Source organism: Hyperoodon ampullatus, assembly GCF_949752795.1.
Source record: "Hyperoodon ampullatus genome assembly, chromosome: 4".
NCBI classification, from domain to species: domain Eukaryota; kingdom Metazoa; phylum Chordata; class Mammalia; order Artiodactyla; family Ziphiidae; genus Hyperoodon; species Hyperoodon ampullatus.
The window spans coordinates 25,577,364-25,589,818 of NC_136917.1; the positions used below are offsets into that span (position 1 = coordinate 25,577,364).

General features: G+C 64.0%; 2 protein-coding genes across 2 annotated transcripts; one reads left to right on the top strand and one right to left on the bottom strand.

The window, feature by feature from the left end:
- Nucleotides 1-212: 212 nt before the first annotated feature.
- PCSK4 (proprotein convertase subtilisin/kexin type 4) lies at nucleotides 213-6,322 on the bottom strand (the record flags this gene model as incomplete). Its single annotated transcript, XM_079701842.1, is given in 18 exon segments — nucleotides 213-959; nucleotides 1,103-1,225; nucleotides 1,572-1,696; nucleotides 1,887-2,060; nucleotides 2,318-2,435; nucleotides 2,503-2,606; nucleotides 2,685-2,785; nucleotides 3,088-3,300; nucleotides 3,388-3,560; nucleotides 3,735-3,823; nucleotides 3,920-3,942; nucleotides 3,946-3,996; nucleotides 4,074-4,202; nucleotides 4,276-4,281; nucleotides 4,285-4,368; nucleotides 5,742-5,792; nucleotides 5,796-5,846; nucleotides 6,128-6,322. Coding segments are annotated over 18 exon segments (2,283 nt in total). The 3' UTR covers nucleotides 213-486.
- A 982-nt stretch (nucleotides 6,323-7,304) lies between these two features.
- REEP6 (receptor accessory protein 6) lies at nucleotides 7,305-11,483 on the top strand (the record flags this gene model as incomplete). The annotated part of the gene is made up of 5 exons (XM_079703133.1): nucleotides 7,305-7,419; nucleotides 10,206-10,299; nucleotides 10,382-10,520; nucleotides 10,726-10,894; nucleotides 11,446-11,483. The coding sequence occupies 5 exons, from the start codon at nucleotides 7,305-7,307 to the stop codon at nucleotides 11,481-11,483; spliced, it is 555 nt and encodes a 184-aa protein (XP_079559259.1).
- Nucleotides 11,484-12,455: the final 972 nt, after the last annotated feature.

A 12,455-nucleotide genomic window follows, 5' to 3' on the forward strand; every position in this document is an offset into this window, starting at 1 on the left:
ACTTGGGACCCTAACCCACCCCACTCCCAGAACCCCAGGTGACCCCTTCTCCAGGGACAGACGCCCAGGGGAAAGCAGATTCCACATGATACGCAGGGGACTCCCGCAATCGTGACATGGAGAAGGGGCCAGTGCCCCAAAGGAGCCCACAGACTTGCACCTCCTATTCAACCTTTATTTGCAAACTCTGAGGTTGCACGTGGTACCCGAGACTCTGGACGGTGTCATCTGCTCTCCTTCCCGCTTCCCCCATTCCGGGAAGGGAAGGGATGGTGGTCACTGCCAGGCTCTGCCCCATCCTACCCTCTCCCAACCCAAACTGTGCAACGAGACTTCTCTCTCTCTCTCCCCCTCTTTCACCTGGACCTGCCAAGTCCGGGGTGCAGGGTCCCACGGGGCGCCCGTCTGGACACGGGGCGCCCGTCTGGACACGGGGCAGCGGTGCCCACCAGGGACCTGGGTGGAGGCACATGCTGGCTGTCCTTGTCAACCAGCTCCGGGTTCCAGCTTGCAGCGGGGTCTGGAGTGGTGATGGGAGTGGCCCGCCGCTCCGGGGGGTCCCACCCATGGTGGCAGGCAGCCAACGTACGAGGAGGACGCGGCAGAGCAGGGGGCTCCTGAAGGCCACGGCCAGCAGGGCCAGCACCATGGCCTGGGCCGGGCCGCGGCGGCAGGGGCAGGCGGTCGCGGTGGGCTGGGGGGACCCTCAGGGGGGTCGGGTCCCGAGCAGGAGCCCCGCTGCGCGTCCAGCATGGACGGCGGGGGGCAAGCGGTACAGTCCAGCAGGGAGCTGCCGCGGCAGGTGTGACAGGACGAGTGGCAGCTGGAGCAGACCCGCAGGGCAGGCGCGGCCGGGCGCCCAGGTTCGGCCGTCACCGCCTGCTGGGTGTGGTTGAAGTACCTCGGTGGGCAGTAGGCGAGGCAGAGGTGGCCCAGGATGTAGGCAGGGCTCTGGCATTCTGCATGAGGGAGGGACACGTCCACCGGGCTGTGAGGCCGCGACCTGCAGCCCCGGCCCGCCCGTCCCCTGCCCCAGGCCGCACACGCATGCTGCCCGCCTGCCGCCTCCCAGCAGGTGGGCCATGTGGCACCGGGCACTCACCCTGGCACGGCCCCTCTGTGTCCCGCTGCACACATGCGTTGCTGGTCACCTGGGGGCCCGAGGGCCGCGCCGTCATGTCCTCGGCCATCCCATAGAGCAGCAGCGTGTAGCGGTACAGCGTCCCTGGGCAGGGGTCATGGTGGGCATGGGGAAAAGAGGGAACGGCTGTTGGCAGCCTCGTCCTGCCATTCTGGGCCCCCACCCTCCCCAGATCCCTGGACTCAGATGGTGCCCAGGGTCGCCCAGTACCCTCTGCGCACTGGTAACTGGACACCTCCTGCCCCTAATACCTGAACCCCTACTGTGCACTGGTAACCAAACACCTATTACATGCCAGCCCTGTGTGCTCAGTCTCTCGGAGGACACCAGCGGGAGCCCTGTGCCTTGGGCTTGAAGGCAGTAAGGAGGCCGCCAGCTCCAGAGCATGGGGCAGGTGGGGCTCGAGCCCCAGCCTGTGCCCAGCTCTCACCGGTGTTGAAATAGTAGCCCTTGTTCTCCAGGACCAGGGTCCACAAGCCGCGTGGGTCCTCATCCCAGAAGTGGGTAGACATGAAGATCCAGTTGTTGTAGCCTTGGTCACTGACGTCAAAGGGTCTGGGACAGACAGGCACGCAGGGGGAGGAGGGGGGTTTCACAACCACAGTCCTGACCGGCCGCGAGCACAGTAAGTGTCTGTGATGCCAAGGGGTGGGGTCCAGCCCGCCTGACCCCACGGGGCACTTGTCTCCTCCTCGTGGGGTCGCTCAGGAAAGAGAGTTTGTGGCCCGGTGCCCTGCCCCTGCACCTGATGGCCACAAGCGTGGAGCGGGTGCCCATGGGGCTGGTGAGCGAGATCTCCAAGTCCCCACGGCGGCTGTAGGACAGGGACAGCTGCACCTGCACGTGCTCCAGCGAGCGGATGTAGTTGGTGTGGCCAACTGACACGTTCTTCCTCACATGCGTCACCCGCAGGATGGGGCTGGGGGCTGCGGCACGTGAGGTGAGGGCCCCTCCTGCTGGCCTGCTGGGGGATGGGCGGCCAGCAGGTAGGGTCTGGGCTCAGATCCTGCCCTCTCCTTGTACAGATGGCTGAACTGAGACCTCGGGCCTGCCTCCACATGTCCACCCACCAGAGTGGTAATGACAGGGGTTGGGGGGAGAGATCTGGGGACGTGGCAGTGGGGATGTGGCTGGGGTTAGATGTGGGCGTGAAGGTGGGCAGAGGAGGGCGCTCACGTGGGGGTGTGCACGATGCGGATGATGCATTTCTTCTGGGGCTGTGTGGGCAGCCACGAGCGAGCCAAGTCCACTAGCAGCCCGGCATCCAGCAGTCCGTAGCCGTAGTGGTGGCTCACTGCGTGGAGGGGCGTGGTCATCACCCTGTGGGCGTGGCGTCCCCAACCCCGCGTGTCCTGCCGCACCTTGGCGCCCCACGCCGTTGGTCCTCCAGTCCTCAGCCTGAAGCTGCGCTGGCCTGGACGCCCGGACCACCAGATGCTGCATGTCCCTCCACGTCAAGAACGGGCTGGGGGTGGGTGAGGGAGGGTGAGCCGGGGCCACGCTGCAGAGCTCTGGCAGTAGGGGGGACCCCTCCGTCACCTACTTGGCCTCCAGAGCCAGGGCGATCATGCCCGCAGCCAGCGGGGCGGAGGCCGAGGTGCCCGTGTGCTTGTCCGTGCACCGGTGGTGCAGGTCTGTGGTGACCTGGGGGCACAGAGAGGGACTCAGGAGCCTGGTGCACAGGAAAACCCGGCCCTTGTTCAAAACGGCCCAAGCGCTCCAAGGAAGAGGCACCTCAGAGCACGACAGCAGGCCTGGGGCCCTGAACACAGCCGCCCAGCTGCCAGCCCTGCCTGGGAGACACGAGGGCATGTGAAGGGGCGCCAACCGTGGGGCCTGGTCCCTTGACCCCAGTCTGTGTACCAGACACGAACCGGGCAGCCCTGGGAAGAGACAAGGTGGAGGACAGGAGGGAAGGCAGGGCACCAGGTGGGGCGGGCGCTCACGATTCGGGGGTCGGCAGCAATGCCACGGCTGTAGGTAGTGGTGAGCGTGGAGGCGCAGGCCTCACTGTACCAGGGAACGCGGCCCTGCTGGGTGGTGCTGCCCACCGAGAGTGTGTGGATGCTATTGGTGTAGCCATCACAGTTGCAGTTGTCATAGTGCAGGCCACCGTTGCCCGACGCCCAGATGAAGAGGCTGCCCAGCCCGCCTCGGCCCTGCAGATGGAGAACCAGGCCAGAGACGGGGACGGGGTGTGGGCCTCGCATGCTGGCCCAGGCCCTCCGTGCCCCATACCAGCTCACCTTGGTCACGCTGCGCCTGAAGGCCTCTTGGGTGAGGATGCCCGGGCCGTCCACTGTGCGGCCGTCGTCCTCGGGGCCCCAGCTGGCGCTGTAGATGTGGATGTGCTGTGGCTGCAGGTTCAGCGACTGGGCCTCGATCATGTCAGTGATGGTGCCGTCCAGCATGCGCACCCCTGCACAGGCGGCCTCGGTGAACACCCCGCCTGCGCCCTGCACTCTCCCCGCCCTGGGGATGGAGGTGTCTGTGGGGGTTTCAGCTCTCCCCGACCCTGAGCCTGGGGCCCTGACACGGCCCAGTGGCTAGTGTGGGGCCGAGAGGCGCCCTGCCACCTTCCTGGCCTGAGTACCTCCGATTCGGGCATTGTAGGCGATGCCAGCACCACAGAACCTGTTGTTTGCCGTCGCTGCCACCTCCCCAGCACAGCGGGTCCCATGCCTGGCGCCAGGGCAGAGACAGGTGCCCGTCACAGCCCCTTGGCCCCTCGTAGGGTAGCGGGGGCTGCCCCCATGCCCTGTGGGATGCCGGGCTCACCGGTTCTCATCTCTGGGTGTGTATCATGGCTGGGGGTCCGGGTCATAGTCATTGAAGTCGTAGCTGGCTAGGGGGTCCTGGGGGGTGGAGACATGAGGAGCTGCGACCAGCCGTGGGACCTGGGGCAGCCCCCACCCTAGCCCCACAGGCTCACATAGTTGGCCCAGAGGTCTGGGTGGTCCTTCTCAATGCCGTCGTCCAGGACAGAAACCACGATGCCCTGGCCAGACAGCCCCTGGCTCCAGACCTGCAGGATGTTCAGGTCCGGCTGCACCTCCTTGTTCTGTGCAAGGCGGGGCCGGGGTCAGTGGGGCTCTGGTCTGGCCTGACCCCACTGCCCAGCCCAGCCAGCTCACCATGTACTACTGCTTGGAGAACCAGGGGTCCGTGGGCACCACCAAGGAGCGTTTCACCCGCCGCTGCACCGTCTGCTGCTGGAACCACTGCACCTGGGGGCAGGGAGACCACACCATGGGAGGGGCTGGACCCACGAGCAGCCCACCCTCCTCCCAGCTTCCTGCCCTCACACCAGGCTGCTTTGGAGGGCCCTGTCCCTCAGCCCTTCCACCAATTCCTGGTCAAAGGGCCCAAATCTGCTTCCAGGGTCTGGCGTCGGCCTCTTCCCTGGATCTGCCAAGGGGCAGCGGTGTGAGGCTGAGGCTTAGTGTGTCTGGGCTGTCACCTACTTGGCCTGGGGCCCACGTGGTGTACGATGGGGCCAGGGACCCCGTGTTTGCTGGGGCTGCTCTTGGGGGTCCCCGTGTGCCTGGGGCTCTGCCTCCGGAGGGGACTGAAGCCCTCAGAGCACCCATCCCCTGTGGCCCACAGACATGTGGTGGCTGCTATTCAGGGTGGCTGCTGCTCCTGGGGTCCCAACCCTGCTCCCGTCCCCATCCCTGTTCTAGAATCCCTCTCTCTAAGACATGCCCATATCCCCTTGCAGTATTTACTTCTCTCGACCACACCCTCCCTGGTGCAGGACACCCCTGTATGGCTACACCCACCTCCTCCCTGGTCCTCCAGCAGCCCTGCCCTGCTGCCTCTCTACAACCCATTCTTGGCACACTGCAGCATTACTCTGTGTGGAACCCTCTCTGTGAAACCCGTGCCTGTCCACCACCTCTCCAAAGTCCAGAAGGCCCCCTGCCTGTCTGGCCCCCAGCAACCTTCCTCTGCTGCAGCCACAGTGGCTGCCTCACCCCAGGGCCTTTGCACATGCCCTTCTGCCTGCCCCAGGCCGCCCTTTCTCAGATCTTTGCCCTTTCCCCCTTTTCCTTGTTCTGCTCCCAGTACCCCCCCAACCTGGTTGATGTTCCCCCGTCCCCATCTCAGCAATCAGGGCCATCTTCTCCCCGTTTGCTCAGCTCCAGATCCTGATTTCTCTTTGTCCCACACATCCAATCCATCAGCAAGCCCTGGCCTCCGTCCTGCAAACCACGTCTCGAACCAACCACTTCTCTCTGTCCCCGTGCTCCTGGTGGGGTTTCCTGCTGTCATGCTTCTTGCCTCCTTGCCAATCAGCCCCCCCTCCCCCAGCCCAGCCTCTTTATGGGGTACCTGGGAGCTTTGATGTTTCAGGGTGAGATAGAGGAGGGAAAGGGAGGTGGCAAGAAATTGTTGACAGCGCACCTGCCCTGGGATGAGTGCCCTGCACAGATCTTCCCCATTTGGCTCCCCACTGTATAGACTAGGGGGCCAAATGGACACCAAGACTCAGAGAGAGCTGGTGACTTGCCGAAGGTCACACAGTCATTTATTACAATTACAAGAATAACGAGAGGTGCGGACATCCCTCAGGGGGCAGCCTCAAGGCCAGGCTCACCTTGGGGTCTTTCTTCAGACGCAGGCGGTGGCCCCAGTGTGGGGTCAGGGACTACTGGACCATGCCCCGGTGCCGCAGATGGAAATACTGCCCATCAGGGAAGATCTGGGAATAAAGGGGAGCAGCTGCATGGCTGAGACCTGGTTCCCCTGATGGAGTCCCTCCCAGGACAGGGGCCAGCCCCCCTTCCTTACGTTTCCCCCAACCAGGTGCCCAGGTGGGAGCTTCAGATGCCCTCTGAGGGTCCCAGGATCTGGAGATGGTCTAGGCAGTAGTGAGCTGGGGGGTCCTTGATATCTGGGGAACCTAGCGAGGGACCCTCTTATCTGCCGGGGTCTGGGGTCGTCCAGCCCCCGCCCCCTCCTCTCAGTCCGGGTCCCACCCACCGGCCCCAGGTTGACGAAGCCGAATTTGCGCGCCAGGCGCTCGATTTCCTGGTAACCCTGGGACACCCGCACGGCCCAGCTGCTGACATAGATGGGAGCCCGGGGTGAGGCCCAACCCACAGCCATGGGGCCAACGAGTGCCAGGCCCAAGGCCAAGGTCAGGCGCAGCCAAAGATCACTCCGGGCGGGCCTCATGCCGGCGGGGGCGGGGCCTCAGGAAGCCCCACCTCCTGGCCAAACCGCCGAGATGGCCCAAGCGCCCGCCCCGCCCCCGGCGCCATAGCAATCCCTAAAAGCCTTCAACTCCCAGGGGGCCTTGCAGCTCCCCAACTTGATGGGCGCGAAGATCTGACAGCAGGGTGGGGGAGAGACATGCCCACCCTGTTCTTCCGCAGACTCGAACCCTCTGGAGCCTCAGTTTCCCCATTTGTACAATGATTCCCCAATTCTTCTGACCCAGAGGTGCGTGTTCACTGTTGCTATAATTGACCCCGCCCCTTATTTTGCCCCGTCCACTTTCCTATACACCCCCTCCCCCTAGAATAAGCCTTGCCTCCTCCCCGGGCCAACCAGAATTGCTCTTTCGAATAAGTCCCACCTCCTCAGTTTAGCTCCGCCCCTCCCTGCCTTTCAGATTCCGTCCCTCCTCCTTTACGTTCAGCCCCGCCCCTTCTCTGTTTTTGCTAATGAATCTCTTTTCGTTTCTCCAATCAGCTCTGGCCTTTCTCCAGCCCCTCCCACCAGCTCCGCCTCCCGAGCACTCTTCTCTCCTCACCCAGCTCCGCCCACAACGGCTCAGTCAATAATCCCCGGCCATGACCCCGCCCCTCCAATCAGCTACGTCCCGCTCCCGCTGGGCCAATCGGCGCCCTCAGCCCCCGCGCCCCGCCCCCTTCCTCCAAAGTCGCGGCTGCGACAGCCTCGGCCGGCCCTGGGGCAATGCGGCGGAGGAGACGGGGCAGGCCCCACCTCCTTTGTCCTCCCTGCCCTCCCATTGGCCAGAGCGGGGGGCAGGAGGCGGAGACCAGCCTGGGGGCGGAGACCAGCCGGAGGGCGGAGAGTGGCTCCGGGGTCCGGCGGTGCGGCTCGCGTGGAGGGAAGGCAGCGCGCACGCTCTACGGCAGGTTCGCGGGGTGGCGGTCAAGTTCAAGCTGCCAGCCCCGGGCCCGCCGGTGCCATGGATGGCCTGCGCCAGCGCTTCGAGCGCTTTCTGGAACAGAGGAATTTGGCCACCGAAGCGCTAGGGGCGCTCGAAGCCAAGACCGGTGTCGACAAGCGGTACTTGGCCGCGGGTGAGCCGTCGGGGGGCTCTCGGGGCCGCCGCCCCATTTCGCCGACGGGCACACTGAGGCCCTGGGCCACCGGGGCCTCAGACCTGCACCCTCCGGCCAGCTCTGGCTGCGGGGTCCAGCTCAGGCGGCGGGGCGCGCCCACAGTTCAGGGAGGAGACTGAGATCCTGGGGAGGGGTCGTGGACCGGGACCTTGGGTCTACCCGCAGCCCCTCCCCGCCCCCGCTGTGCGACCTCGGTCGAGGACCACCCCCTCTCTCGGCCCCGCAGCCGTCCTCTGCCCCCTCCCTCCGGGCCCTGGGTGCCCGCCAGGCAAAAGTCCGGTTCTTCCAGTTGTCCTGCTGGCCCCGGGGGAGGACGGGGCAGGTAGGCAGCCAGTGCCCCGCCAGTCTTGCCACCCTCTTCCCGGATGGACTCCAGCATGGAAGCAAGTGTAGAGATCTTCCCGTTTTCCCAGGGGATGCTCCAGACGTGGAGGGGAAGGGTCACTTCCACCTCCCCTCAGGTTGTTTTCCTGCTATCACCCCCTACCCCCGCCCTTGGCCTGCCCTCTCCCCTCCCCCGTCCGGAGTTGGGTTGTTTGACTCCTGTGGAAGAAGAAAGGTTGGATGGGGGCCACGGAGAGGGAGGTCCAGCCACCCCGATTGTCACTTCCATTCCAGTCCCTCCTCTGCCTCTCTCCTCAGTGACCTTGGGTGGCCCCTGCCACACTCTGAAACTGTCCAGTAAGTGTCCCTTAAGTGCCTCCCCTCTTTTTTGGTGCTTCAGACCCGACTGCCCTCTGCCACCTCTTCCAGGAAGCCCCCCTGGAATGAACCACAGGACACTTTGTTCGGACACTGGGGGGCAGCTCTGGCAGAGGACATGCCACGTGTTTTGAGCACCTGTGTACAGATCCTTGGAATCCCCTTTCCTCCCATTTCCCTGCCAGCTGGGGGATTCCCATGCCAGACAGCCCAAGGAAGGTCCAAAACCTGTCCCCCCAGGTTCCTGGTGCCCAATCTGTGTCGGGTCAGCCAGGGACCTGCCCCTGGGAGCAAGCCCTTGACCTCCTGCCTGGTTTTCAACATCCCCGATACCAGTGGGCGGGGAATTTAGGTCATAGAACACAGGGGAGGGGCCTGTTGGGAGGGGCCTGTTGGGAGGGGCCTGCTGGGTAGGCTGGGGGGTCACAGGGAGGAAACTGAGGCCTGGAGTGGGAGGCTGCCCCTGCTGTCTGCCCTGTCTGGAGCATCCACCCCCACCCCACCCCCACCCCATCTGCTGCTGATTGGACTGTCCCCGCCCATGTCCAAGGTCATCCTCCCTTTGCTGAGGCTGCAGGAATAGGGATTGAGCGGAGAGAGGCCCTGGGAGAGCTGCTTCTCCCCAACTAGCAGCAATCGCCAGGGAAGGGGTGCCATTTCCCCCATCCCCTCTCCCAGATGTCGGAACCCTTGGGCCCCACCGGCCTGAGTCGGCCAAAATACCCCTTCCCAGGTAACCGAGGAGGAAACCCAGAAGAGGCAGTGACCAGGCCTCCTAGGGCCAGCTGGGGATTCCCTTCCCTCTCCTGACCCCAGACCCCCGGGATAAAGGCTAATGCAGGTGAAGGGGAGGGTGGAGGGGACTCTGCCCTTTGGTCCACTAGTGGCCTCTGTCTCTCTCTCTGCAGATAACAGCCTGGAGGTGGGGGAAGAGGCTGTAAATGCTCCCAGGAGCCAGAGGCTCCCCGAGTGACCAAGCATGAGCCTCTTCCGCCACCCCCACCCCCAGCTTCTGTTTCATCCTGGCTGTTGAATGAGACAGCAGGGAGGGACAGAGACCTGCACACAAGAAGTGCTTCATAAATGCAGCAGCGACCATTATGATTTCAGAGTGGCTAACACTCCTGGCCCCCATCCCCCACACCGTTCTCCTCTGAGCCCTCATTGCTGGGAGTGTGCTTGGGCCGCCAGAAGGGGTTCCCTAGACGTGTAGGGCGGGGTCCCTTCTACTGAGTCTTGTTTAGCTAACTTCACAGCAGCCCTAGGAGACAGGGCCACTACCCGCCCCACTGACAGTTGGGGAAACTGAGGCTGCAAGCAGAGAGACACTTGCTAGGTGTCTCATAGTGGGTGAGAGCTCCCCTCAGTCAGGGGGACTCTCACTACTGTGCTTTGCATCCTCCCGCTAAGACAAGGGCTCTCAGAGGGGGCCGTGCAGCCCCCAGGAGACACCAGGCGATGTCTGGGGACATCTGATGGTCACGACTGTGGGGGGCTCCTGGCATCAAGTGGGTGGGGACCAGGGATGCTGCTCCACACCCCAGATGCAGTGCCCAGGGTGGTTCCCCCCGCCCCAGAGTCAGCAGTGGTGAGGGGAAGAGACCCTGGACTAAGAAAAAAGTTAGAAATTGTTGCCTTTCCCCGCTCTCCAGGAATCGTGTTTTGGTCTTTCTCCCATTTACTTGTATTCAAACTCTAGCCTCTTGTGCTCAGCCCCTCCTATAGGACCCAGAGTGAGGCGGTTATAATTGCAGAGATCACATATTCATTCAACAAACACGGGGCAGCCACTCGGTACAGACCAGTCCTGAGGTGCCGTCCTGCCCTTGGGAAGCTCACAGTCCCGTGGTGGAGACTGACATGTTAGTGGGGTTCAGGGCCACGATGAGGGTTGCCCAGGCGCTGCAGGGCAATAACTCCTCCTAGAGGGGCCGCTGAGGCTTCTGGGAGGAGTGATGGATGCAGGCTGCATGGGCCAGGCCAAGGGGGCTCTGGAGACTGGGCTCAGCACGTGCAACCCACACCCAGCCCCCTCTCCGCAGGAGCCGCCACTCTGCTAAGCCTGTATCTTCTGTTCGGGTATGGGGCATCTCTGCTGTGCAATCTCATCGGCTTTGCATACCCCGCATATGCTTCGTGAGTGCCCGCTGGTTTGGGGGTGCGGAGGGGGCGCGTCTGGGGCTCTGAGCAGCCCCTGACCCTGCCTTGCCTCCCCCAGGATCAAAGCTATCGAGACCCCAAGCAAAGAGGACGACACTGTGTGGCTTACCTACTGGGTGGTGTATGGCCTGTTTGGGCTGGCCGAGTTCTTCAGCGATATACTCCTGTCCTGGTTCCCTTTCTACTACGCGGGCAAGGTGGGCAGCACCCGGGACACACCGTGGCGGCTGGGGTTCCCAGGCCCATCCCCAGGGGTGTCTGACGGGGGAGGCCAGGCCCATCCCCAGGGGTGTCTGATGAGTGTGGCCAGGTCCACCCCAGCCCAGCGTCTGATGGGGGAGACCCCCCCCAACCCAAGGCACAGAGTGGGGGCTGAGTGTAACTCCTGCCCTATGTCCGCAGTGCGCCTTCCTGTTGTTCTGCATGGTTCCTGGCCCCTGGAACGGGGCTCATATGCTGTATCACCGCGTCATACGTCCACTGTTTCTAAAGCATCACGAGGCCGTGGACAGCTTCGTGAGCGACCTCAGCGGGCGGGCCCTGGACGTGGCAGCCGGAGTAACGAGGGACAGTGCGTGCTCACAGGGCGTGGGGTGTCTGTCAATCTGGTCTGTGTCTGTCTGTCTGTCTCCCAGCTCCCCCTGCCCCACTCACCTTCATTCCTGTCTGCTGTCCTCCTGACTCTGACTGGCCTCTGTCTGGCATCTGGGCCGCCTCCGCTGGGTGCTCGCTAAATCTTCCCCTCTCACTGTCCACCTCTGTCTCCTACGCTCTCCGGAACCAGTCCTGCAGGCCCTGGCCCGCAGCCGGGCTCTCATCACCCCGGCGGCTGCGGCAGTGGGCCCCTCACTGCCCTCAGAGCCGACTGTACGTAATGCCCGCCCCTGGGAGGTAGGGTGGGCCCACACGTGTGTGCGCGCGTGCGTGTGTGCATGCGTGTGTGTGTGAGTGCCTGCACCTGCCTCTCTCCCTGCCAAGGCCAGCTGCTGGCCGCTCAAGTGAAGCTGGCCCCCAGCAGTCCCCAGCAGCCTCTGTCCCAGTCTCCACTGGCTTAGCACAGCCCTTGGGCCCCTGGACACAGCCAGACCCGCCTCACTCACCCCCAGGGTGCTCTCTCCACAGCCAAAGCAAGCGTGACTCAGCTCCGGAAGAACAGGTGAAGTCCTTGCCCAGCCCCTGTGCAGAAAAGCTGGCCGGCCAGCTGGAAGACGCGTTACACTCCAAGTCCTCCATGGATTCCCCAGCCGACTCCCCAGTGGAGTCCACCACCAGCCCCTTGTCACCAAGCAAGCCAGCCCTCAGGAGCTCCACCAACTTGGGCCACTCCCAGCCTCAATCCCCCGCCACTGGCTCTGCTAATGGCACCCAGCTGTCCGGCAAGCTCCAGAATGGGCTTCGGTCTCGAGCCAACTCCTGCAGCCAGCCCCAGGCCCTAGGGCAGCCCCAGGCTCCTGGGCAGTCCCAATCCCCCCGACAGCCCCAGGTCCACAGCCAGCAGCGCGCCCGGCCCTCCATCACTTCCTCAGGCCCTTCCCAGACGGCCCACTGGTCCTCAGGCTTCGCGCAGCGTCCCAGCACCTCCTCCAGCCAGGGACCCCCCCTTATGCAGTCTCCCAGTGGCATCACCATCCTTCCTCAGCCCCCCAACAAGACCCCCGATGGACCAGGGGCCTCAGCCCCCAAGTCCAGCAGACGGCATCAGAAACGGCCCGTAACTAAAGCCACCAGCAGCACCTCGGTGCCCAAGCTCCCCGTCTCCTGCCAATCCGAGTCCACCACTGAGGTCACCTGCATCTGGCCCCACCACACACACGGGTTCCACTACCTGCAGCACTGCTGGCGGCTGAAACACCTGGCCTGCTAGGGAGGGCTCAGTAAAGCTCATCTGGACCAGCCTTATCTCACCGTCTGTCTGCTGGGCTCCAGGGGGCGGGGCTTCTTGGGTACAGGGTCTCCTCCAACCGGGGCAGGTGCTGGGCAGCCCCACTTTACAGATGAGAAAACCGAGGCTCAGACTGGAGGTCTCACCAAGTGGCTGAGAAGGACACGAGCCCGGGCAATCCTTGTCCTCACACTTTCTCCCGTCCTGGGGTAGCTCTCAGGCCCACTCACCACAATCCCCTTCTTTTCTT